Source organism: Cyphomyrmex costatus, unplaced genomic scaffold, assembly GCF_001594065.2.
Source record: "Cyphomyrmex costatus isolate MS0001 unplaced genomic scaffold, Ccosl1.0 scaffold455, whole genome shotgun sequence".
NCBI classification, from domain to species: Eukaryota; Metazoa; Arthropoda; class Insecta; order Hymenoptera; family Formicidae; genus Cyphomyrmex; species Cyphomyrmex costatus.
The window spans coordinates 408291-436085 of NW_017278801.1; the positions used below are offsets into that span (position 1 = coordinate 408291).

A 27795-nucleotide genomic window follows, 5' to 3' on the forward strand; every position below is an offset into this window, starting at 1 on the left:
GCTTCGCGTTCACTTGGCGCGAGACACTATCGCGTCTCTTGATTCGCACACGAAAAATGGTTCTGCGGACAAGAGATTCACGAGGTACGTTCACGCGCGCATGTAGGTATCCTTATCATTTCGATAACGCGCGCGAGAAGACAGAGCCACTGTTAAGAGGAGAAAATCTAAAAGGAGACAGAGGGAAAGAGAAAGGTAAGAGTGAGAGTGGGTCAGTATAGGTGTCTGGTTCGGATTATGGATACAGCAGGTACCGATGCAAGATACCTTCGCAAATGATCGAGGAGGAAGCGCGAGATTGCGGTCTGCCACACGGCAACACGCGCATCCTTCCCTTTCCTCCTGAGCAACGGTACCGTCTATTTAGACGTCACGCGAGTCTAAAACCCCGACCTCGATCGTCGGCCTCGATGAGACCCCCTGTTTCTCCTTTGCTCATCTCTCTTCAAGGGCGTAGCGACAGGAGGGAGGAGGTGATGCTCTCGGATCCACTGGAGAGATATAGAGGCTGTGCGTGATTTATTTTCGATTGTGTTTTATTTATATAAAGACCCAAGTATATACGTGATAAATAAACGAGGAAAATCTTTCTCCTCTCAGATCATCTATTATCTTCTCTAAGATTATTTTACAAAAACGAAAATATCGCTGCAATATATTTCTATAATTGAAGAGAACGTATCGTTTTTTTCATATATTCAGTAAAATGAGTATAAATATCTCAAAGTTTTTAAGAGAGACCATATTTTCTTGTTTCATGCAAAAAGAGAAGATAGAGAATTTCAGAAAATGGATGCAAATAACTTTTTCTACACAGTTTATTTTGTCCTTACAGAAACTTGCACTTTGGATCGGAATTACTATATGAGACATTCCGATCCAAAGTGCAGGATTCATCCGTAGAAATGGAATAAATTGTACCTACTGTGTAAAAAAATATTTACATTCAAGGTATACAGAAAAACGGTCTAAATCGAGCAATAATAAGATTTTTTTTTAATTAATAGTTTACAATATTACTAAGAAACATAAAATAAAGATATGAAAAATATACAAAAGTATCGAATGTTTCGGAACTCACAGGTTCTTCTTCAGCGATTCATGAAGATGTTTCGATGTCAATGAAATAAATGCATAATCTCACGGTCAAAGCGACATGGTGTGGTGTTGTGCTGGTATGACAATTCGTTTGAAAGAGAAATGATTCTCCTGTTTTTGCGTGAATGTGTGGAAATTGTGTAAAATGTATGAAAACAGGGAGAGCGTCATTTGTTTGTCTGATTCCGTTAAGCGCAAGTGTTACAACACTTGCAAATTTATATAAAAGCATACTGGGAGGCCTAATATGCGCTTTTGCTTTTTTGTATTTCTGCTTTGTCAGCATTCTTCTAATCATTTGCATGGCGCAAACAGCGAGTGTATCTCTGAACATGAGTATAAATTCTGAGGTTTCCTATTAAAAAGATAATTATTTGAACTAACCTCGGCTTAAAAAATTTAAAGCCAATTTAAATTTTAAAAAACTACAATTTCATGTATCTATTCTCTCATGCGTTAAAAGAGAATTAAACTTTGAAAGGAAGTATATAGTTTAAAGACAAAATATAAAACACGATTAAATTAAATCGAGAGAATTTTTAGTATCTCTTTCTAAGGGCAGAATTAAAAAGAAATAGAAAATTAAACAAAAGCTTCGGTTAACTTCAACGACAGTGTGACTTTTAATATCGATAATTACCATCAACGTAGGGAAAATAATTTTGCTAATATAATCCGTCCTTTGTCTCGAATGTAAATATCTTACCATCGGAAGAATTTCACACTGCGTGGGTGGACCAGTAAAGTGGACTAGGTGATGCGGTCGAAAAAGATGAAGCACATAGAAAGTCGTTTTGTATATATTCATTTCCTGTCATCCTCGTTATTTTTTTTTTTTTTTTGACAAATACATTTTGACGCTGCGACTTGAAGAAGTGAAAAAAAATTATTCTTACAGGACCTTCGTATAGAAAATAATTCAGCCGGCTATAATTAACCATGTAATAACTGGTTTCCCTAGTAGTATAATTTATTGATGCAATATTGGCCCAATTCATATCAATGTTTAACCAATATCTCGTCAATAAATTGTGCTACTCGCGGATTGTAAACCTTGGGACAATTTCCTCTGTCCTCGCTCGCATCGTTCGCAATCGGTGCAAAAGTGACGAACTGTGTCCCGTTCGAGAGAATTTCGTATATACTCGCAGTCGGAGGTGCAAGCTCTCCTGTTGTAGGGTCGTATTGATTTCTATGATGGCGGCAGGCCGGCGCCTGCACCCTCCGCGATCGGAGGAATGGCCAGGGAGCGTTACTCCGTAGTGTGTTTTTCCGTCCTCGGGGACAACGCGCGCGAAAACGCGGCGACAACAGGCTAAGTGGTGAGACGCGTGAAAGCTAATTATTATCGCTTGACGGAAACGACAGTTCGTGTCGCGCCGGCGACCACATTATACTTTCGATTCCGCCCTCGTGGATTTGCACGGAGAGACCACCAAGGTGATCTGTGTTCGTGGGTGATGGTATTCGTGTTCACGTATGGATCGTCGGCGTGGACAGCGATCCCTGAGCAACCGGGCTGCACTGCGATCCCAGTGAGAAATGACTATGGAATCGACGTCGAGTCGATGCCAATTTGATGTCGATTTAATAAAGATTCTTCGATATTGAGCGAACATCGATTCGACGTCAATTCCACTGTCATTTCTTCCTGCTACCAGATTTTACTAAGCTCAGTTGGTGCTTACTGCGTTAATGGACGGACTCTCCTGAATGAGAGCTTTCGCGTATTCCAACAGGATACTCTTTGGTTGCCGTAATCGCGGCGGCGGCACCGGCAGCGAGGGTCATCGCCACAAAGTATAGAGGGTCACGCGTGATCGTCTTTATAATCACGCCGGTGAAATCAGCAGGGAAACGATATTCTTGGGTAAGAGATAGATGATCCACGCCAGATGGTTTTACTATACTGTGACTAGAATAAAAATTATACACTCGGAAAAGATTGTTGAATGTGCTAATTTCTCATGAAATGTGCTTATACTCCGCATGTAATACTGGACCGCTTTAGAGCTATTAGATATTTTGATTCCGATAATTCGAAACAGACATCAGCTAGTAAAGATCGAATTTCGATGTTTGTTGCAAAGATTGATTATACATATATCAAGAAAATTGTTTTAATTGTTAAATTATTAGATATCTCTGCCAGATGATCTAAACGTAATATAAATAGAGCTCTTGTTTATTCTAGGCTCAGAGAGAGAGAGAGAGAGAGAGAGAGAGAACAGCGTATGTTTTTATTTTCAACAGCATATCGATTTTTTTGTTTCACGTGGATCGTTTTGCAAAAAGATATACGACTACTTTTAGTGATTGACGAAAGAGTTGAAATATTCTAACTCTGTTGAAACTGATTATTCTTTAAATTGCGATATCCGTTTAAGTCTAATTGTTACTCATCATTGAAACAGTTTGCTCGAAAGACGAAATATGCTTTTCTCGTCATATTATAAACATGATTTTGAAATGTTTGTTAAATTCCAATTGTGTCAATTAAAACAAACGCGAAACTTTTCGCGGCTGTTTTACCGCATCTACACGTGAAGACTATACCGCACTTGTCACTTGTCATGTACTCGTGAATGACTCGTTTAGCTGTATAGCTTACGCTCTATCGACCGACTTATATCCCCTTTCGTCACTCGTTCATGTGTCTTACTTTTAATATCTCGGTCATCAACTCATTATAACTGCGTAGCTCTGTTCAAAGACGCCTGAACAATATCCCAGAACAATCCGAAAATTCTCGCCTAGATCCGTGAGATTGTTAATTGCCGCAGCGTGCGCCTTACGTTTCCTATCTGATTAATGTAGAATGAAATGAGAATAAGGAGACTTGATAATCAATACAACAGATTAGAAAAAGGCATAAGGGTCAAGGAAAATTAATCCCGAGAGAGAGAGAGGAGAACAAAAAGTCAAAATAATAATTTCAAAGAAGAAGAAAGTCTAAATAATATCAATTTTTTGACATTATAATAATTAATAATCGATGATATTATTTTTTTTAATGATTCGGTTAATTTTCTTGTTTTTTTGACTATGTTGTTCTTTTTTTGGAGGGCGGGAGGATAAGTTAAATGTAGCGAATTCACTTAAAACGAAAAATACATACTACATGTTTCGATTCATTTTTTAGTTATTTTCAAAGCGTATTTAAGGTAAATGTACCACTCCGTGGACATGACACAATTGTTGGACAAATTGTGACAATTTTAAATATTAAGCTGTTGATGATATGTGTTACTGTAAATAAATTTTTAAGCAATTTTTCATATTATTTAGAAATTAAGTATTATATAATTTATTCATATTAAAAATGATACTTTTGTAAAAAGAATTTCGTTTATGGACAATCGTCCATTTATTAGGACATTCACACATATGCGTGTGTCAATTATTGGACATTCCTTAGCTTACCTGTTTACTGAATGATTAAAAAACATATTTTGTATATATTACATATAAAACTTTATATAAAACTTCACTAATTACAATTTCGATAAACTTTTTTGAACAATCTTGATTGATAAGTAAGTAAAATGAGATTCTCTTCTATAATAAGAACATTGCTTATTATTTGTCCAATAATTGGGTCATACTTTTGTGGACACGTCACATTTTTTGTCCAATAATTAGGACATTTGAATCATATTATATTTATGACTAAATACAATTTATAATAAACGCAAATAACATATTTGATAATGGATTTAGTTTCAGAAAACATCCATTCTTACTAAGCATGTGTAATAAACTAAAATTTTAATGTTTCTAAAGTTTAAATAAATGATTTCGTCGTGCAATTCCTTAACTGTCCAATAACCGGTATATTTACCTTATAGGTAATAACCGAATTACACAGACAATGTTCTGAAAATGACTGTCCACAATACAAGAACGACTCGTTAGTCTCTGTAACTTGGTTGCTTATATCTACGCTTGAAGGATGGTTCAAAAATGAGTTGACACATGTATGTACTCTTCGTTTTAGTAAATCGCTTACTTGATTTACTATCTCTGTACACTTATTTCCGCGCTCGACTCTTATGTCTTTTTTTTTTATTTTGCTATTTTGAATGTAAAATGAGCTACAAAGTCGCCAACCAAAAGGCTAAAATGTATATAAGTAATCATTCAGCAATGATTGCAAAGCGGTATCTTGTAAAACACGTGTACTTCCCGTCGCGATGATCGACGATTTTCAACAAAGGAATTACGAGCAGTGCTCGATTGAGGTCGCATTCAGTAATTCGCATAAACAATTTTCTTGTTTAATATGCTATTTGACGAACCCGCGGGAAGAGGCGCTAGGTTTGCGCAGCGCTCGTCATCCTACGACATTTAACGAGACGCGACGAGACGTTCAAACGCGGTCAATCGCGCACTTAGTCATATGACATGTGACAGTAGAAAGCATCATCAACATCGCGATTCAAGGCGGTTTAGTTAGCAGATGAATCGAAATGGCTTGTACCCACCCATCATGCGTTCAGGTTGACGAATCTGTCGACATCATAGCCGTTTATTTCCTCCGCGATTCTAATTTAAACCGCGTTCCGTTTTAAAAACTCCAATCCGATTTAATTAAAATCTCGTTTCCTTCTAATTTAAACAGTATACGCACCCTTGCATTTAACTTTGACAAAAAGCACGCACTTTCCATTCTCGAGGAATTCTTGGCAGGCGCAATCGCTCGGGTATTACGCCATTAACACCGTAAAATCGCGTGCGAAGACGTTAACCGTGTTTGAGGGATTTTACTTTCGCTTCTTCATTTGTCAGATGTACTGGACATACCAGCTCTGGCGTGATACGGAGAAATCATCGCGACTGAAAGAAACACCTAATGCGCATTTACGAGACTGACGTGTCTACAATCAATAAGAATCCAGGGATATTGCTGGTTGATCTATGTTCAACACATCGTATTATCGATATAATATACGCAGGATAAGCATTATTTTATCACAACAAGGATAACTATAATTTAAAGTATATAGAAGCAGGGCGAAGAGCCAGTAAAACAATTACGAAATTTAAATTCAAATAATAACAATCATACACAGTTTAGTATAAAAAGACAGAGAAGTTTGATATAAATAATACATATTTCGTTTTATACTTATAGAGTCTTATAATGTTTATTATTTTTTTATACGCGGGCGAAACAATGCGTTGTAATAATAAGTACTTTAATTTCATAATAATCAAACAAAGAAAGGACAATAAGAGTCAGATAGTAAATAAAAAAAAAGCGGTTAAAACATTTAAATAACTTTAACTGTGTATATACATAGAATTAATTGAAATACAATAAATAAATTAGAAGTACTTAGCCGCTTGTGATGTTATAAGAATGATAAAAACGCAAATTTGTAAAAAACGCAACTAGTTTCGACTCCAAGTAGTTTCGACTTTTTTTTTATTTTATTTACTATCTGACTCTTATTGTCCTTTCTTTGTTTGATTATTATTGTATATAAAGAGTCCTTTATTTTTCATTTTACTTTAATTTCATCTTAACATTGAGAATGACCCGATCAAAGTCGAAACGTACGTATCGTATTACTTACCATATATTAAACTTCTCTGTATTTTTATACTAAACTATGTATGATTGTTATTATTTGAATTTAAATTTCACAATTGTTCTACTTTTGCCCTTCTTTCACATACTTTGTTTTATACTTATAGAGCCTTATAACGTTAACTATAATTTAATCGTAATCATTAATAACCTGATATATCGTTCTGCTGTAATAACCGGTCTTATATACCACGATAATAATTAAATGCGTAATATTGGATACACCTCGCTTCTGCGATTTTGTTTTAGGCTTCAAACAATAATAGTTAAAATTATTAATAATAAACTGAAATTTCCCGTACGGTTCACATCGCTCATTCGCACAAACGATACGTGTTGTAGAGAGGTAAGAAATTTTTGCGTGCCGAACAGTCGTCAGTCATTCTCATCAAGGAAAGTTGTGGCTATACGAGAGGAGTCAGTCGCATCTCGCGGGTTTACGCACACCAGGCCTAGACATTGACCTCGAAAGCGAGGTGATCATAGTCGGCGTAGAGACGTATCGAAGAAAGTACGCCAATCAGCCTCCAACCGGTTTGCGTCTTACGTGTATCACTATGATCGGACGTTATAGTCGATTTCCTTCCTCAGAGAATTCTCTTTTGCGAACCGATTAATCAATCGGCGCGCTGGTATTATATTCGAAAAAATGTATACGTACTCGTATTACCCCAATAGGCTAATTGATAGGTATACAATAATGGTATGATAAAACCAAGAAAATCCCATGAAAGGGAGCGAGTCAGAATGCCACGTAGTTGTTGGTACGCAATTAATTAAAAGTAGATCCCTCGAAATCCGACTCTTTTTAATTCGAATTTCGACTCTTTTTTAAGTCCTCCTCAGTTAATACAATCAGTAATTCTCCTATAAATTTTTGGACAAGCAATGTATATAATATCTTAAAAGTTTGCTCCTGAAATGTTTTTTCATCGGGAAGTGTGCGTATGCTTGGTGCATAACTTTGAAACATTTATGAATATAACGAGAGGAGGGATAACCAATACATCGTAACTACGATACGTGTCTGGCTAAAACAGTACGGATTGAAATACACAGCATGATAGAACGTAAAAAAGTGTATTATCATTTATTAAGCTTTTATTAGTTTTTCATTACTCAAATTTACTTAAACACTGCAGTTGAGATCTTTATTAATTTCTATCTTTACTTATCAATTGCTGCTGTTTTTCAAACACAAGAGAATTTAAATATAATAAAAAATAAGAGAAAAATCTTGATTTCAGAAATTAAGCATATATAATCATTAGAGAGGGTTGTTTTTTTTATCAGCATTTAGCAGAAGTGTAAAAGGAAACGATAAGTGATCGCATAAGTTCAATGAAATTGCTTTCACTTTGTCTTGAAGGTAACAATTATGTATCGTTTAAATTCAGTGCCCGATTGTTATATTGATATTGTAGATCGATCAATTCTCCGGATTAGGGTTCAAGATTCCGGTGGTATGCTATGCGGATAATCCGCGCGTTACGGTAAACTTGTGGTTTACGTAGAAAGCGAAACTTAATGGTTTTAAGTATAATATAAATATATAAAAAGGCAGTGGTGAAACCGATCATCAGATCGATATTATCTCTTTTCTACCTACGAACGATACGTGCTGTGCAACGCCGCTGTACATAACATTTCACTTTTCGCGTATGATGCCAATCTACGTTGGTCTAGAAATTAAGCACTTTCTCGAATTTAAAGAACAAAAACGACGTATTGTAAAACATCTCATTAATATTTAGATAAAAATTATGAAGATCTATATAATGAAATTATCGGAATCTCTCTAATTACTGGCGCATTGTAAGTACATATCCAAGGTTTTTAAGAAAAAAATTAACGCGTTAACGTTCGCAATATCAATAATAGAATGTAGCAAGATATATTCATATATCGCATATTTCAGGAGGAGTTAAAGTACTGAAAAAATTATTAATGTTTTTATTGTAGTTAGGTATGTCAATAATTACGATAGATACGATCCTATCTCTAACTGATGCAGGAGAAAGGAAGTGTAACCACTCTCTATCGTACAACTTTTCCCTTCTTTTCAAGCAGGCGTTAACTGTAGACTGGTTATCGCAAGAACAAACACGTCGAAAGCAGTTTCACTTATTAGAATTGTCAGCGTTTTGCATTGCGCATAAATAATACCAATTGTGCAGAAAATGCAAATTAAAAAATTCCAACAACCATTACATAAGAATTTTTTCGATTTTAGATTACCATTTCATGTTCGTTCAAGTACACTCTGTGATTCTTTTAATTAAAAGGCACTTTGTATCATTGATATCTATATAAAGTCAATAACTGATATGCTTCGCATTATGATGCGAAGCAATAACAATCGATTATGTATCTAATTTCCTAAAGAATGCAAAGGCTTTTAAACAACATCTGGAAGATTATTATAAGTCAATAGACATTTTTACAACATGTTTGAGTCATTTGCGAATTACGACGTATCTTACAACAACGATCTATGCAAAAACAAATGTTGAATTTATAGTTTGTTTGATGTTGACTTTAATTGTACGATTGTATTATTTCAGATCATGCAGCACCAACAATTATTTTATACGTAAAATTAGCGATGTAAATGGCACGCGGTAGAATAAATTTTTTCCCTCTATTTAATTCAGCGTGTGTCATGGAATACTTGATCTTTGAATGATGAGCTCAGTCACGGATTTTAGTCGGTGCACTACTATTTTACCTGTAGGAAGTTACGTGATTTGAATGACAAGAAGAATTTGAATCTTGCAAGTCTAAGATATATTGATATTTAATGTGTGACGAGTTCTCGGAAGATCTACAACGGCCGGCAAATATTTAAGGAGACGCCAAATATTATTTCTTAAATTCGTGGTTGAGTAATTCTTAACTATGCATATTTCCGCAAGAGGTGCCAAAGTGTGTCAGCTATCATTTTCCCAGGAAGTATGCGATATTAAAATCTGCTATATGACGTCCGACAAGTTTATTTTCTCTGTCGTGCGAAACCATGTTTGCCGAGTTAGGCACAGTTTGAACGCCGTAACACATCATGCATTGCAATGCAGGCTTGGTATTGCATTGTTATTGTCAATTATCGAAGCATGAGCATTCAAAGTTTCGATCATACTAGCGGCATCTCTAAAGAAATCAGATCAAAAGGTACTATCAGAGTATAGTACAACATTTCAATTAAAAGATCTCTTTTATATTTTTTATCGAAATAAAAATTGTTTACATAATTATAAATTAAATAAATTAATATCAATAAATAAAATTAATATTATTTATATATTCAGTCATTTGTTGATATATATCTTGCGAAATTCCAAATATAAATTGTGAAATATAAATATCTAACTTTTAACCGTTAATAAATTTTTTATTTTACACATAATATTGATTAATAGATTATTAAGCGAAAATGTAATGTGTTTTCTTCGCTTGTTAAAATTAAAAAAAAAATTGTTTCGTTCTAAGAGAGGAAGTATAAATAAATCTAATTTTTCGTTTCTCTCTCTTTAATCGTTGCCATTCAACTGCTTGTAAAATAGTGTAAAGTTGTCGTCGCGCTAAGCCGCTAAAGCGACGAACGAGGTCGTACAACATGTGGCATTCTGCCTTTTTTCAGCTTAAGAAAGATGTCCACTGCTTGAAGCGCTATTTATTCATGAGCAGGCGACACATTCGTCTAGGATGATTTGAAGAAATTTACTGGATGAGTACTTCACGTGTAATATGCCCTAGATAGGTCCTAGGCATGTAGGACTTAAAAAGCAATTACAAAGAATTTGTTGATTTATATCTATTATTCAATCTCTGTCGCGCGAGCAGTATGTATATTTTACAATTAGCCAAGTTTTCATTAAAGTAACAGTTGGCAATATTAACGGTAATATATGTACACGATAATGCTAATATTATAAAGTTAATAATGGCGTTTAGGAATGTATAATAATTGCTTGCGTTTGATTCCACTTCTTAGGAAATTATTGTAAAGCTCAACATTTTATTTGTAATCGAGAAATGGGTCGTTATTAGATTTTGTTATCAAGTGTTTGAAGATCCTAATAGAAAGATCCCGTTATAATTCAAGCACGTATATTAGACCTAAATCCATACGTAAGCGATAGTGATGTAGCGCCATTCTCTAATTCTATACGGCGGAGAATGTTTGCTGCAATAATTTGCTATAATGATTATTTTCATCTAAAGTTATTTCTTTATGTATGATAACAAACTATACAATATGTTCGACGTTATTGAAACATGTATTTAGAATATACGGAATGTCTCATTATTATGATGACGTACCGATATTCGATTGCTGAAGTATGACACTTTCGAAATACCTATGAGATGTTCATGTTTTAAACTTTTTAAACTACTATTGAGGAGTCAAAAGTTTTATTGAGAAGCAGACGATGATCAATACATATAGAATGACAAATGGAGTTTGTTATTTATTAATTCAACTGTCAGTTTCAATATTGAAACAATATTAAAAAGTATTTTATATTTTTTACCGAACTACTTTTTTCGTCAGATTGTTTCTGTTGATTAATTAAAAGTTGATGCATTAAAATTGACACAAATTTACATTTTATAAAGATGTCTCGGCTAGATATAAAGTGCCTCGTATAGATTCCACAAATGTATTTAATCAAATGCGCAATGTAAAATCTCCAGACATTTTTACATTTATTTAAAAAATGTATTTTTAATATTTTATTTATTAGTTTACGTAAACTAATATCGTTTCGCGATTATTTTACGATTTTTAAATAATCCTATTTCGCATGATTTCGTTCTTATTTATTTCGCTTGTGTTACATTCATCGCGCTTTATAAATCAAAACTGTACAAAAATTACGGCGACGTTTCTGGAAAATATTTCAATTTAATAGAGGGTTCCTCGTGTTTTTATTACGTCATTATGTCATTAAAAGGTACATTTTAGATTCTTTACAAACTCGTATTACTCCGTGAAGATTCGACAATCATTCGTTTGGCACAGGGCCAAACAAAAAGTATGCTTGCGAAGGAAAGTTCGCTTCGGGGAATATATTAGCCAGATTTCTTTTGGATGAACGCACGCATCTCGTAATATGTGTTATTAAATTAACGCTGAACGTGGAATATTTTTTTTATAAAGTATTCTACAGTTAATTAAGAAGAAGGAAGCCAATGACGGTCAAAGTTGGATCACAATGCTTATTATAATTATGTATTTTATAAAATTCACACATAATTATAATAAACAATAAAATTCACACATAATTATAATAAGCATTGTGATCCAGCTTTGAACGTCATTGGCTTCCTTCTTCTTGTTGTTGTTTATCATTTGCGGTCTTAAAAAGATTCTAATACTTTTGTTATCTACAGTTAATTAATGTTTAAGAATATTAATGAATATTTAATATATGTTTATCGGTGTTCCATATTATATTAAAATTTAATATTCCCTATAAGATATACGTAATACTTTTTATTTCTGTAATTATTGATTTATTAATAAATTAATATAAAACAAGAAACGAATTATGGCACAATCTAATTACCAGCAATTAAAGCCGATAATATAAGTTTTGTCTAAATTTATTATTATACTTCCTAACTTGTTAACTGCAAATGTGAACTGCAAATAATTGGATCAATTGCTCGTTCAAGAAATAAATGCCGTTTTAACCAATTCGTTATAGTTTCTAACGGTACTGCCTTTACATACGTTACTATGCTGTCTAGTTTACCGTTCGAAATTAATCAATCATAGAGATCCTCGCTCTGAAAGTGATACGTGTTCGCTTTCTTCTTTGTAAAACCGACTCCGGGTGACCTTTTTCTTCCTGCCCGTCTTTGGTTTTCTTTCGCCTCCTGCACGGTAAAAGGAGCAATTTGATAACAAAACGCCGATCGATCGATGCTCGTTTAACCGATACGGCGATACTTCGATGACCCATTGGTACCCAGTAACCCAGCTTCCAGTATATAATATATCTCACCTGCTGATTCTGGTCCGTGCTTCCGTCGGCCCACTAAACGGCCAAGAGATCACGTGAAACAGGTTCCGTTTTATCTCTTTTTCCTTATTATCATACCGGTAAGGCTCGTGCGAGGTATGTCAGCGGCTAAAAATGGCATGTCGAATTATCGGAATATTCAGAATGCGCGACACCTCAATTTTTACTCTTTCACTAAAACCATTCGCGTGTATCGTACGAATTAGCATCAGATAACTGTCGCGTGTCTGTAACTGTCACCGTATCAGATGTCATCGAGAAATGTGACTTATTGACAGTGTGTTTCTGTTTCATTCAGTGAACAATGAGAAATGTGAGAAAAGCTTACCGATTCAAATGTCAGTTCATGAGTAAATTCACGAGCAAGGACATACCGATGGATTGTTTCCGATGATTTGTCATACATTTAATTGCATTTAATTTGTATAAACGAAAAGTAAAGGGACGTTGTAAGAGTCATATGAAATAAAATTTATAAAGCTAAATAGAACATAACAGTCACATGTAATAAAACGTCATCTTGCAAAAATTCTGAGCTACAATTCTATACATTTCTAATAAATACAAATTCTAAATTTATTAGAAATGTATAGAATTTTGTATCTCAGAATTTTTGTAAGATGACGTTTTATTGTATGTGACTGTTATGTTTTATTTAGCATTTTAAATTTTATTTCATGACTCTTACAACGTCCCTTTACTTTCGTTTATGTTTATATCGAGAGTCCTTTACCAACTTTTATATTATTATCCATTTAATTTGATTCATTTAATAACTTAATTAAACACTTGGCTTCATAATACCTTTGTAAGAGTGCGTGATTATCTTTCGCATGATTCTTCATAGAAAGGAAATGCATCGCGACTTGTTTGCAAAAGAAATAAAAATCTCAAAAGTGTCATTAATTAAATTTCTGGCGACTGTACGTTGGACACGACAATACTAATTTGCCTTCCTGTTCCAAGGTCTCCCATATAACAAAATTCGTACGCAATCCTTATTGTTTGAGATTTTTGCATAAGGATCTCGCGGAGAATCAGTTTATCTTTTAGCAATCCGGAAGAAACTACTTCTTCAATTCATTCGAATCGATTATCGGTGACAGAATAACCGAACGTTTTTACACGAAACAGTTCTTATACTAGCGGTGTCGGTGAAATCTGCGAATTCGTAGATAAGTGGTACCATAGTCCATTTACCGATGTAAATGGTAAATCATGACTAGGTGAAAGGTAAACAAGCACCGATGGGGACCTTGGTGCGTGGACCAAACGATTTGGATTTTGGAACCGTGCTACACAGTCGGCGAGCGATCCATTGACCCGTTTCAATTCACCGGATTATCGTTGACATAGGTTTTGTGCCTTCCACATCGCTTTCTCCTTGATCGCCGTTTTTCTTTTCGCGCCACACTTGCTGCGAAGCTACGTGGAGAAAAATTCTCTTTTCGTCGCGTCTGCAAAGAGATACAATATCTGCAGATTTTTTTTTATATATATATATATACTGTAAAAAATAAAATGTTAATTTTAACTCAAAGACGTTGAGTAGATTTTCTGAGACACGCAAAAATGTTAGCGTTAACACAAAAATGTTAATTTTAATTTTTGCACGTCTCAGAAAATCCACTCTCAACGTCTTTGAGTTAATAAATTAACATTTTATTCTTTACAGTGTATAAGCTTATTATTTTACAAGCCATCTTATATTTTAGGACAATTAATAGAATAAGAGACAGGTCTTTTATGCGCTTTCAAAAGTAATGTTAAAGGGCAATAATTTTCTCTGAGAATCGAATTAAGACTTATCGACCCAGGGTTGCTTAAATCCTTATTATAGGTATATCTACGCTTCTATATGATTTTATACATTAAATACGCGTTGATTTCACGTTTGTAGATTATTACTTATCCTGAGGTAATATTTTCTAAGGTTAACGAGAGGGAATCTCGATATTTCTCGCATTTCTTCGTCCTCTCCGCGACGCTCCAGCGCCCACTTTTCTGACACGAGACTCTTGGGCTGCAAAAACTTCTGTGAGGAGATCTCGTGACGAGCGCGCGGAGATGCTGTACGACTCTCGCCTGGGAAACGAGGCTACAACAGTAACGTGGTAGCCGTTGGCACCTACATGACAGCATTCCGCCATCAGTTCGAGAGATGAATCGTTTCGACACATTTTTAGTCAAAGAATTCTACCAAGACGTACGTTATCTCGTTTACAATTAGCCTGCTTGCAATTAGCCATCATACGAGTAATGCCATCGACTATATCGTCTGTAACGATCGATGATTGATTATATTGTATATATACCGATGTCAGTAGCATAATCACAAAATAGAGTTTTGACAAGAGGCTACTTTTAATGAGACTAGACACTATTATGATTACTAAATTGCTTATTTTGACTAGATAAGATATGAAATGATAAAATAATGTTTTGTTGCCGATTGAAATATATCCCCGTTGTTTGTGTGAGAAAAAAGTTACTATTTAGTAAAAATTATACACATTTATTTTATATTTACATTTTCCTCAAAACTAAACGGCGTTGAAATTTAATTATTATTTTTTGCCTCACATTATTTTCAGTCTTAATTACAATTGTAATTAAGATCGATGAAGATAATTTTATTTTAAATATTCAACAAATTAATTTTATATATGTTACAGTTTACATTAGAATTAAATGAACAGGTATAATTTAAATGTAAAGTATTATATTTATGACACCAAAATCTTTGAAAACAAATAAGAGATCACGAATGGCTGAAAGCAATATAAAAACTAGAATGTATAATCCATGTATATTTTTACTGACATAAAGACCTTGATTATTAAAACAGTAAGCCTTTGTATCAATAAAAATATACATGAATTAATTACTTAAGTTAGTGACAGACCATGATATAGATTTTAATTGAATCAACAGCATTTCGTTGTCTCAGTATAGTCATTCTTATATCTTATACATTCTATTTTGAGTAACTTAATCAACACACGAACAATTGCTTCGAGTCCATCGCATTGCAAGAGGAAGTAGAAATCTACAAAAGAGACCCCGCGGGCCGTTGTCTCCATTCGTATAGATCCTGTTGCGAGATCGGCAGAAAAGGGAGGGGAAGACAGAGAGAGACTGGCAACGATCAGAGGGTGGGATATCCTGGGGATCCTACCTCGCGCGTTTCGCCTTGACCGATCTCGGCTGATCTATCCCCACGATCGATTCCCACCACGATTTTGGCCTCGTTTGCGTTTACATCGCTCATGCTCGCGGAAGATACCACCTCCGACGTTCTGATCGGCCACCACCAAAGCCCACGGGTGGCAGAGGATACCAAGAGGCAACCAAAGTTATAAAGCAGACCGGCTAAGCTGGTGCGCGGCGCTGCCACTTTGTCAAGCGACCACGACGTGCCACGGTTTTGTCTCCCGCTTTTGTAAAAGAAGAGGAGAGGTACTTTTTTTTTTCCCCGGCGGACCGACACCTCTCCCGCGGTGTCATCCTCTGAGGCGCACGGTCGTCGGGCCATGTCATTTTGACGTGGAATCGTGGGTGCGGTTGTAATACTCCTAGCATAATTCTTGGTACGCCACTACTCGCGCGCACGAAGAGAACGAGGATTCGAATTCAAATACACGACATAAGGTACTTTTGATCAAAGAACCGCGCCAGGTAAGAAGATTCTTTCCGTCCCTCGCGACAAGCTGTTTTTCCAAGTCGGGGTTACTTCGCGGAGCTACTTTGTGATAGGAAACTAGATCAACCAGTTTTTCCCTGATTGCTTAATTAACACAGTGCAAACGATAGGTGTACAAACGTCATTGGTAATTACTGGAACGGCTTTTTTTTTGCAAAGCTGTTATGCAAAGTAATATAAATTAAGCGACTTTTTTTCTAAAAATTTCAAAAGATCTTTGAGATGTGTGCATATCAAGTGTATAATTTCTGTAAAAAGTACAAACTGGAAATTTATATACTTTCCGTATTATTAATATTTTTTTTATAAATATGAAATAGTTCCGTAAGATATTCATCAGTGTTTATATTTAACAATACAATTTTACAGTTTAAATAAAAATTTTGTTATTTTATCGTAATTATTTTTAAAATAACAAAATTTTTTTAAATCGTCTAATTTTTTGTATTAATTTTAGATTAATAAACAAACAACACAAAAAATTAATAATTTCATTTTTACAATTTTTTATTCTGTTAAAAAATACGTATAATATACGTTCTTAACACAATGATTTCTTTTTATCATCACAGCGTATATTATACGATGATGAGAAAAATAATTTACTTAAATTAATTTCTAATTTTCTCTTAAAAAAAAAAAAGATAATGTCGAAATATTATATTTGTGAGCGTGTAACTGTGTATGCATGCCTTGTTAATTCTTGAAAATCATAAGTAAGCATTTATTGATTTTGCAACATAAAGACATTTTAATTTGATTTCAAGCGTCATATTACTTTCGCAATGTTTTATGATGAACAGCTGAAAAAACGTCAGTAATAAATCGAAAATTATGTTATAAAGATAGAATTCAAATATTAAGTTCAGTTGAAAAAAACTTTATACTATTTTTGCAATATGCAAAGAAATATGAAAGTTGAAAATATTTTCAACGCGCAAAAAAAAATTTTTTGCTGCTCCAGTTAGAATTATCGCTTTTTTTGTATCTCATAGAAAATTATGTATCATATGCACGCATAGAATTTATAGCACACATTTAAATTCCATCTCTGTCATCTGTATGATTAAATGCAAAACATATCCAATATTGCAATATACTTTTTAAAAATTTATCAATTTCAGCTAATTTTCGTACCTAGATAATTTTCGTGACTACTGTAAGATCACTTTTTAAGTGAATATCAAAATTAAAAGAGACATTTTGTTCAAATATTAATCATTGAATGAACGTTTATAAACTTTATATAAATGTATGAGTAATATATATAAATTATTCTTCAAATATTCAAGTTTCAAAACGTAACAAGTAAATTAAAGTAAAAGTACATAACGACGTGAATAATTATATCCTATCTAGAAATGATTAGTTGATCAATGTCAAATCAATGCTCATTTAACGTTAATCGACCATTTCTGATTGAGACGTTTATAGTTGACATAAATACACTTCTCAACAAAATTAAAGGATCACTTGTTCCACCCTGCAGAAATAGGCAAACTTTGAGATAGAATAACTTCGTCAAAAATTATCATATCGAGATGTTTAAAAAAGCATTTTAAAGCTTGAAATCTCTACTTTTCAGACCTGTACTTCAAAAAACGGTCTTACTGATATTTCGTGAAGTGGCACAATCATAAATAAAAGTGTGTCAAACCTAAGAATTTTTTACAAAATTTGCCAAGTTCCACGGAGCCAAGTAAAAATTGTGCACAATTGCGGTTTATAGCTTTCGAAAGAGTGAATCTTTACCTTCAATTTGCTTTTTCGTTGAGCTCTGTACGATTTTTTTTCACTGAGTTACTAATGTTTAAATAAAAATGGCCTTCTTACTTCAACGTTGAATAACTCGGTGAAAAAAAATCGTACAGAGCTCAACAAAAAAACAAATTGAAGGTAAAGATTCACTCTTTCGAAAGCTGTAAACCGCATTTGTGCACAATTTTTAATTGGCTCCATGGAACTCCTCAAATTTCGTATAAAATTTTCAGGTTTGAAGCACTTTTATTTATGTTTGTGTAACTTGACGAAATATCAGTAAGACCATTTTTTGGAATACCGGTCTGAAAAGTAGAAATTTCAAACTTTAAAATGCTTTTTTAATCATCTCGATACGATAATTTTTCACGAAGTTATTCTATCTCAAAGTTTGCCTATTTTTGCAGGGTGGAACAAGTGATCCTTTAATTTTGTTGAGAAGTGTATATTATTAATATAAAGAAATTGAATGTTCCATTAATGCAAGACACTCGTTTTAACATTTGTATCAGAAATTAAAAGAATAAAGGCTCAAGTGATTAACATTTAATTTTATTATTAAACTTAAAAGTAAATCCTTCATTGTAGATAAATCATACGGATGCTATTCTCTCTTCATCTTTTTCATTTCCTCTCTAAAAAGGTTTTAGAAATAAGTTGTCTTTATTAATAAGCTTATTACAGATTTGTCGGATCATTTATACGGATTTGTACTTGGATTTACCATATACTTACAGTGTTCATTAGGTTAACTTTCGCTGGATTCGTATTGCTCGTCTGTTTCGTAAAGATACATCTGTCAAGCAAAATGTACTTGAATGGAGATCAAAGTATACTTTAACGAAAAATTCAAAGATTTCTCTTTTTCGCTTCTACCTATCTATGCCTGCCTATGCCTCTCCATTCGAAATGAAAGTTTTCACGTTGTTACGTATCATACAGTACTTAATGACCGTATGATAATTATATTGTCATAAAGACTCGAGCAATAACGTTGAATAATTTTTTATTATTAATATTTGTACAATGCAGATTACTTTTATAATTAATAGGTCATTTTCATTAGTAACTAATAGATCATTATCATTAGTATTGTCATTAATATTACCCGATTTGGTTCGCGTGTAAAAGGAGAAACGCCGCGTCATGAGTTATTGGGAGTTTAAATGCTTAGACTTGAATCAAAAATGTGTGATTTTCCCGTTATTTGTTAAAGAGCTTTCACATCCTTTCTCGATTTATCATCCATATAAAAGAGGGAAGGTCTCGGGTCAGAATACTTTATTATTTTTCTTCACATAAGCAGCAATTTAAATTTTTAAATACTCCAGTTCTGTCGAGACTGTAATCTCCCTCAGCGATGATTAATATTAAAGATGCGATACTCATCATAATATTTAGAAAAAAATTAATACGTCCGTTATCCTCTCAAACATTAATGTACATTACAATATACACGAATACGTTATACAATGCATTCGCTGACATATCGCTTATTTGATAGAAAAGTGACATCTAAAAATTAGAAACTTTTCAGGAAAGCATTTTTTAATATTTCGAATTGGAACAATATTTTAGGAGCCTTTAAAAATAGTATAATTTTAAATAGAACGCTTTTTATAATTATTTAATTATCAATAACATTTCTTCGCGACATCTATAAAAAAAATGTTTTATATTTTCCAAAGACAATCATTGGAAACTTAATCTAAGGACATTTCTATCTTTTAGTGATAAATTTATCGAGAGAGTTACAAATATACCTTTCTAACAAAAATATATATCTTTAGAGTTGATTTCTTATCATTATCGTAAAATTAATTTTGAAATTGTGTCGTTCTTTTTATCAAACAAGCGATATGCATAATGACGATGGTAAATGATACGTTTTGCAGTGAAGTAACAATTTGTTACGCGCCGTAATTTTCATAGTTTTCGAAAATTTTAAAGAAAATTTCTCTGGAGAAAAGCCTTTATCTGGAGAAAAGGTCCAATAACTTTTTGCAGCCCTCTTTCTCCAAAAAATCTTTTCGAAATATATCTAATTTTTTTAGACGAAGATTTATCTTTTTTTTTTTTTTTTACGAAAAGATGAATCTCTTTTGTCTTTCTGCAAAACAATTACTTTGATTTCCGTTGCAAAGTGAATTAGTGAACCGAGATAAGACTAACTTCTCCAATTAGAGCTTAACTTATTCAAAGTCTCAACAATTATGCCATAAGTTCAATGCGAAATCGCTCACTCAAGGAAAGTAACTTTCCTTCAAAGGATATGCTAGTTGATGGATCGTCGACTTGACAACAAGCTGCTCGGAAAAAGAAAGAAAAAATCCGTAAAGAAACAAGTGTTCACGTCGGGACACGTTTATGGAGACTTCGGGAGATAGCGGTAGTAGTTTCTTCGGAGCGTGAAAGTTATGTTCCGCGGTACATACTGCGAGTGAACGACCGGATGATGTGCATCGAGGAAATAGCTATTAAGAACTAATTGCGAGCTGATGCATGTGTACAGCATGTTTCGTTTACTGATTGCTCTGTCGATCTCTCGAATATCTTAATATCATGCGCACGCATAAACGTAGCGATTTATTTGTTCGGAATGCATGTATACTTTCTCGTTCGAGTAAATTTCAAAAATATCGGATATATCTTTTCGGAAAAAAGATATCCGATCGAGAAATAATTAAAATGGCAAAGCTCGTGCTCGTTGTTATGCCTCGTTCAAATAAACCATACATACATCGGAATGTTGGGTCATGTCAATTATTTTTAACGATGTGGTAGTAGCTTTCGATTGCTCATTTCTCAGATTCGCTACGTCAGTAAAAAAAAAAAAAATACGTCAGCGGTAAAGAATGCATAAAAATTTGATATTACAACGCCTTGTTGTATCTAAAAGCAGGATTGGATAGTAACACGTTACTTTATTATTTATTGTAACAAAGTTAGTTAACAAATAGAATTATTTGTTTGAATAACTGTAACATAACTTCCTTTCCTTTCGTCTATGACAATAACTTACGTTAGACACATTTTTTTGATAACTAGAAACTAATATAATAGTTATTTTTGTAGTTACTTTACAGTTATAGTTTATTTCAAACTTATTTGTCACACAACATATAGATTGTCCAAAATGAAGTGCTTACAATTAGTGAACAATTATATAAAAAAAAATAATTATTTATTGTGATTGGAATATTTTAGTATGTAAATGCATCTGAAAATATTTATCTCAAAATTTTGAGATTCCACGTAAACATCTTAATTTACTATAAATAATAAAGCTTATAATGTTTAGCATAATTAATAAAATAATTTAATAATGTCATAAATATATAAGATTTTTGTGTAGGAATGCAAAAATTAATTTTTAAAAATTAACAGAAAAGTAACTGAAAATAACGATTTGTTACTTTTTAAGTAACTATAATTGCATAATGTGTTCCTTTTCAGAATGGGTAATGCAACAGTAATAGTTACTTTTCAAGAGAAAAACTATAACTGTAACTCTAGTTTTTTTTTTTACAAAATAACTTTTCCAATTCTGCTTAAAAACCTTGACGTGGTCAAAGCGATTCTAAAGATAAGGTACTATATATGTATATAAAGTGCTATTTCATTAAATTATTCAACGAAATAATCGACGCATTTGACGGCTTTTAACATTAATGGAAATGATATTTACAAATAAAATAATTCGATGTGTGTTATAATTTTTCGAAAATGCGAGTTTATTAGAATCAACCTATTCTTCGTGTTGCAGGCGATGGCGAGCCTCATTAATTCGACAACACAATTTTGTAACGATGCGTACGACTATTACCTCTGGACTCTGTCCCTCGCAGGTAATCCATAAAACTTCTATTATATTATATATTACAATTATCTATGATATATATATTTAGTATTAAATAATCTCTTTAACAAATATCGTTTGCAATGTCATTATAGATATGCTTTTAAAGAGCTTCAACTTACGTAACTTTAACAATATAAATTGTTTTAAATATAATTACAAATTTCTATACATATTATATATTATTTATAAATTAAAAAAATCGATTTAATTGTATAGAATATTAAGTGTTTTAAACAAATATAAGGTATACCGCGAAATTTTTACAAAATTATTGACACATTTTGATTTTCAGATGAAAGATCAAGGGGGTGGTTATTGGTTGACTCGCCGAAACCGACATTAATATACACAATGCTGTACCTCTTTATCGTCTGGATGGGTCCTAAGGTCATGAAGAAACGGAAAGCTTTCAAATTAACGTGGGCTTTGGTACCCTACAACCTCGCCATGGCTTGCCTCAATGCTTATATTGCCATTCAGGTGAACGCATTACTTCCTCTCCTTGATGATGGGAAAATATCACGGAACTTACCTTCGTTTTTCTTATTGATCTCTATGTAGTCACTTTCACTTGAAAGTGGGTTTCCATCGCTTATCTGACATCTCTCTGTATTCTTGCAGTTGTTCGTAGCATCCACAAGGTTACGATATAGTTACGTGTGCCAGCCTATAAGGCACATCACGCGTCCTGATGAACTTCAGGTAAGAGAATTATTATAAAACAAAAATATAGAATATTCAAGATCGTTCCTCTATATCTTTTTCCGTTATAGTTTAGCTTAAAAATATTTACTAAAAATAAGTGTTTTGTTTTATTATGTTAAGAAAAAGATGGTACGCGTATAAAAAAGGATTTATAATTAAAACTTTCCACTTATAAATTAAAAAAGATTATTTTGTTAGTATATTAATAATATAACAGATTTAACAAGGTACAAAAATGTTCAAAGAGATCTAAAAGAAAATATGTAAAATATGTAAAATATGTTAAAATAAATAATACATTGATAGAAACATTTTTGAGCCCCAAATATAAATAACGCGAATAAGGAACAGAAATTTGGTTTTTCTTGTTTATATATAGATTGCTCACGCGGTTTGGTGGTACTACTTTAGCAAGCTTCTGGAATTTTGCGATACATTCTTCTTCATTTTGCGAAAGAAGGACAATCAGTTGAGCTTCCTCCACGTTTATCATCACTCTACCATGTTCTCATTATGGTGGATCGGTATTAAATGGGTACCGAGCGGATCCAGTAAGTGTCTCTTTATTTTATTATAATATTAATTCTAGTATGCCATTGATAACAATTATTATTTTAGATTGACTTATTAGATTACTTAAAATAACGGTATTAATTATTGGTAGCAGTAAGCTTATATCTTTGGATGAATTTTAATATAGTACTGCTCCAAGTACGACTAAAGTTTGTGTGACACAAAAAAATATTTTGCTGATGGAGATAGATTTCTAGGTGTTGCAGCGAAAAATTATCGCTCTTTTTCGTATCTGCTAAAATATTGTTTGTCACATATAAAATTTATAGCAGCATTATTCTAGCAATACCTTCTAGAAAATTTAGATCTCACTGGCAATTATAAATTATTGTATTGCATAAATATAAGTTTCGACAGAAACTTCGATAGGAAAAACGAACTAGAACAATCTTTATGAGAAATAATGGCTGCCGATTATAACTATAGTATCAAGATATAGTAATATACATCTAGAGTCACAATTAATTTTTTAGCTGTAGCTAAATTATACAGCCTTTTTATACCAAACGTGTTCTGCTTTAGTCTTCAAAGCTAAAACGCCATTAGAGCCATCGACAGAAAAAATTCAATGTGGGTATAAAGAGATTCAGAAAATCTCAATAAAATAAAATATTAGTAAGTGTTTGAACGACGCTTATTAACACTTTACAATCCCCGAAATCTTACCCACGTTGAATTTTTTTGCGTCGATAGCGTTGCGAGATTTCACGTTCTTAATAAATCTTTCAATCGCGATTACGACAATCATCTCTGGCATTACACAACGGAGTATAACACTTTTTCGCAATGAACACTTTTCCAACATGACTATTGAATAGGCAGTATTTGCACGCGCTCGTTTACACGCAATTGCTTCCAATACGGCTCCTGCACGTATCTAGAATGTTTGCCGTGCGACAAGATTAAGTTCGTTCACCGTGCTCCAGGATGTAGCACGTTCGCTGCGCGACAAAAGGTATAATAAACTTATACTCGACACAACAGTAGCGTGATACGCAACTCGATCGGTTCACTGGTTCAGTTCTTATTGAGATCTGACAATCTCGATCCCCTGCGCAACTCGCTGATGTGTCATCGCGCCATAACAATTTTTAAAAGAGCTAAACCGCAATGGAAGCATTATACAAACTATGTTAGGCCTGAAGATCATACATATTTATTTGTCTCCCCCGCAGTTAGTCTTTTCTATGTATTTTAGTCAAACTTGATAACAAGATTGATCTTAACATGAATAGATGCACCACGGACAAATTTTCTTTCTACATTTCATTAACTGTTCAAATATAAATTCTGTCATCTATACCGATTAGGTGCCAAACATACAGGGTGTTTTGAGAATATGACTGTTTACTAGAAGTATCAGGCTTTCTTGGAAAGCCAACATCCTCTGGCGGAGGCACAATATAGCGGAAAATTTTAATTGAATTTAGTTGAATTGAAGTTATTTGTAAAAATGTATATTTTCAACGCGCTTTTGTGAAAATTAATTATTTGCTACACCGAAATACGAAATAAATTTTATCCTATTCATTGTAATCCACGGATTTTTGGGTAAGCACAATTTTTTGCTTAATTAATTTAATTTAATTATTATAACATACATTTAATTTTATATAGAAAAAACAGAATCATATCATTAGGAAGCTTATTGACTTCAAAAGAGAATGATTGTGCTTGCCGTATGGATTACACAACTGATGAACAATAATCAACGTAGCTAGAAGTTTATACTGTACACTCTTTTGCTGAAGATGGCCAAAACCAATGGCCGAAACGTCCAAATACATTTGTACTTCTAAATTATAGTAACGTATTTATAGTAATATATTTTTTAAATTGAAAGTCCTGATTTTGGTGATACACCCTGTATGTAACATCGCAATGCTTGCTAATCATTTATCTATTTTAGCTAATTCTTCGTACCTAGATAATTTTCGCTACAACTGCAAGATCACTTTTTTGAGTGAATGGAAATATGTAAAAGTCAGTTAATTATGTCTCTTAGTCCTAGACAATTAAAATTTATGTGAAAACCCTGATGAAAAAATTTCGCTGAAATTATTCCACATTTTGGAACATTCAGGCAAAATTGCTGAAAGTTTTCTGAAACTTTACTGGAAGTGGATTTTTTAATTAACGTACTGAAATGTCGCTGAAGTTGATTTAAAATTTCTCTGAAATTTCTAAAAATCGCTGAAATTAAACTGAAAATTTTCAGAAATGCTGAAATTTCGGTGAAAATGTTTCAAAACGTAAAATAATTTCAGCAAAATTTTTCCACCAGGGAAAAGACGTGAAGATTTTTATATTTACGTGTACCCTTGCAGCTTTCCTGCCAGCAATGGTGAACAGCTTCATTCACGTGCTGATGTACTCGTACTATGGACTCGCCGCGTTAGGTCCTTCGGTGACCAAGTACCTCTGGTGGAAGAAGTACTTGACGATCCTCCAGCTCATCCAGTTCACGACTGCCTTGATTCTGGGGATCAATGGCATTCGATCGGGATGCGACTTCCCTCTCTGGATGCAGTACGCCCTTGTAATTTACATGCTCTCTTTCATCGTTCTGTTCGGGAACTTCTATGCCAAAGCCTATATCGCAAAGGTCAGATGCAGATTTCGTACATGATTCAGGGCGAGTTATTTCGCGCCCCTATATGCCTGCGTGTTATCAGTTTATGATTGACGTTTATTTGCAGGGTAAACAAGTGTATGCGGAGAAACGGCTTGAGAGGCTAAGAGCTGCCGAGAAGGCGTCGACGAGTAAGCAACTCGACGGTGCAATCAGCAATGGGAAGGTCGCGAATGGACACACGAATGGACACGCGAACGGCTACACGAATGAAAGATCCAAGAAAAAGACTCAATGAGGCGGTTCTCCTCAAGGATATCCTTATCGGGAGATCCAATCCACGGTACTTGCGACGCACGATGATGAAGAAACAATAGTCACAGACGTTAGTCGGCGTCGAGCAGTGCGTCGTGGACAGAAGTAGTTTAACGAGAAAAAAAAAAAAAATTAAATAAAAATGCAAAAAGGGGCAAGGGGAATAAATAAATGGATTTTTTGCTTAAATCCAGCACGTTATCAGGTTTTGTGCTTTCGCGAGGCGAAAATTAGCACCGTGATTCCAAAGTTATAACGGATCAGCAATTGTACATTCACGGCACCACGCTGATTCTAGCAACTGTACATATTAACGAACATTCACTGAAGAAGCGGTCTAATACCGAATGCGTTTTGTAGCGATTAGCGCGATGGGCCTGCAAGGATGAGAGTTTGCACATGAATAAATTATGTATGAAACTGAGGTGGAAAGATTTACATATTGTGCGAGGATTCAGGTAAATATCAAAATATCATCAGAAAAGTAAACAGTCTTTCTTTCAAGGGACAGCCACATATAGGGTAGATAAGTTTTTAGTTTGTGAAAAATAAATTTTCTTCTAAATGTAAGATTATTCAGAAAAATAGTCATAACGAGAAGGTGCGTATGTGTGCATGTTTAGATAAAAATAAGTAAACGGACTGTCAGGGAAAGAAAGGGGACGAAAATGCGAAGATCTTTTTTTTGGAAGAATGAACGATAAATTTGTAACGAAAAATTATTATGAGAGGATTGAAAGGAAATAAATTAAAAATAAAAAGTCTTTGAGAATCAATACTGGATATTGTTGCAATTATGACTTATTGTATATAACAATTAATGAGACATTTCGACCCACGATTAAGATCCTCTTCAGCAATTACATCAGGGAATGGAAGTAACTCGTTACTTGTAACGAAGTTACAGTTACAAGTTACTTTTTTGGTAACTTTACTGGTAACTGCGTTACTTTCTTTTTTTGGTAACTGTAACGGTAACGAGTTACATTTTTTGGGTAACGGTAACGAAATTTACAGTTACTTTCGTCGTTACTTTGCACACGATTGAACACGGTTTGATTGGATACATGCTATTTATAGCGCTTATCAATAAGACTTGAAAGCCCTTAGACATTCGGCTGTCATGATTCAGTAATTATTTTACACTTCTATCTTCTATATAATACATAGGACATACAAATATTTCAGTTTGCTGCATATTTTACAGATTTTAGAATTACAAAATTGTGTTTAAAAGAAATTAAAAGATAAATTAAATAATAGTAAAATGAGAAGGGCTACGAACCCAAAAGCGAAACAGTTTAAAAGACGATGACAATAAGTGTCGAAATGTCGTTTGTTTTTATCTTGTTTTATCCATGTTATTGTTCTAATATATATTTATTCATTTAATTACATTGTCATCGTCGTTCTTATCGGAAATAAACTGTTTCATTTTTGGCTCGTAACCCTTCTCATTTTACTTTTATTTAATTTATTATTTGAGCCATTCTACATTGTTTTTTTTTTAAATAAAATTATATATTTGTCAGTATTACAAATAAAAAAAAAATGCAAAAGTACATTTTTAAATTGATTTTAAAAAAG

At 33.5% G+C, this 27795-nt stretch overlaps 1 protein-coding gene across 1 annotated transcript; it reads left to right on the forward strand.

The window, feature by feature from the left end:
* Positions 1-2762: 2762 nt before the first annotated feature.
* LOC108777676 (elongation of very long chain fatty acids protein 4) lies at positions 2763-27131 on the forward strand. The gene is made up of 7 exons (XM_018544622.1): positions 2763-2968; positions 21948-22029; positions 22336-22523; positions 22665-22745; positions 23128-23299; positions 25649-25926; positions 26021-27131. The coding sequence occupies exons 2-7, from the start codon at positions 21951-21953 to the stop codon at positions 26189-26191; spliced, it is 969 nt and encodes a 322-aa protein (XP_018400124.1). The 5' UTR covers positions 2763-2968; positions 21948-21950; the 3' UTR covers positions 26192-27131.
* The last annotated feature ends 664 nt before the right edge of the window (positions 27132-27795 follow it).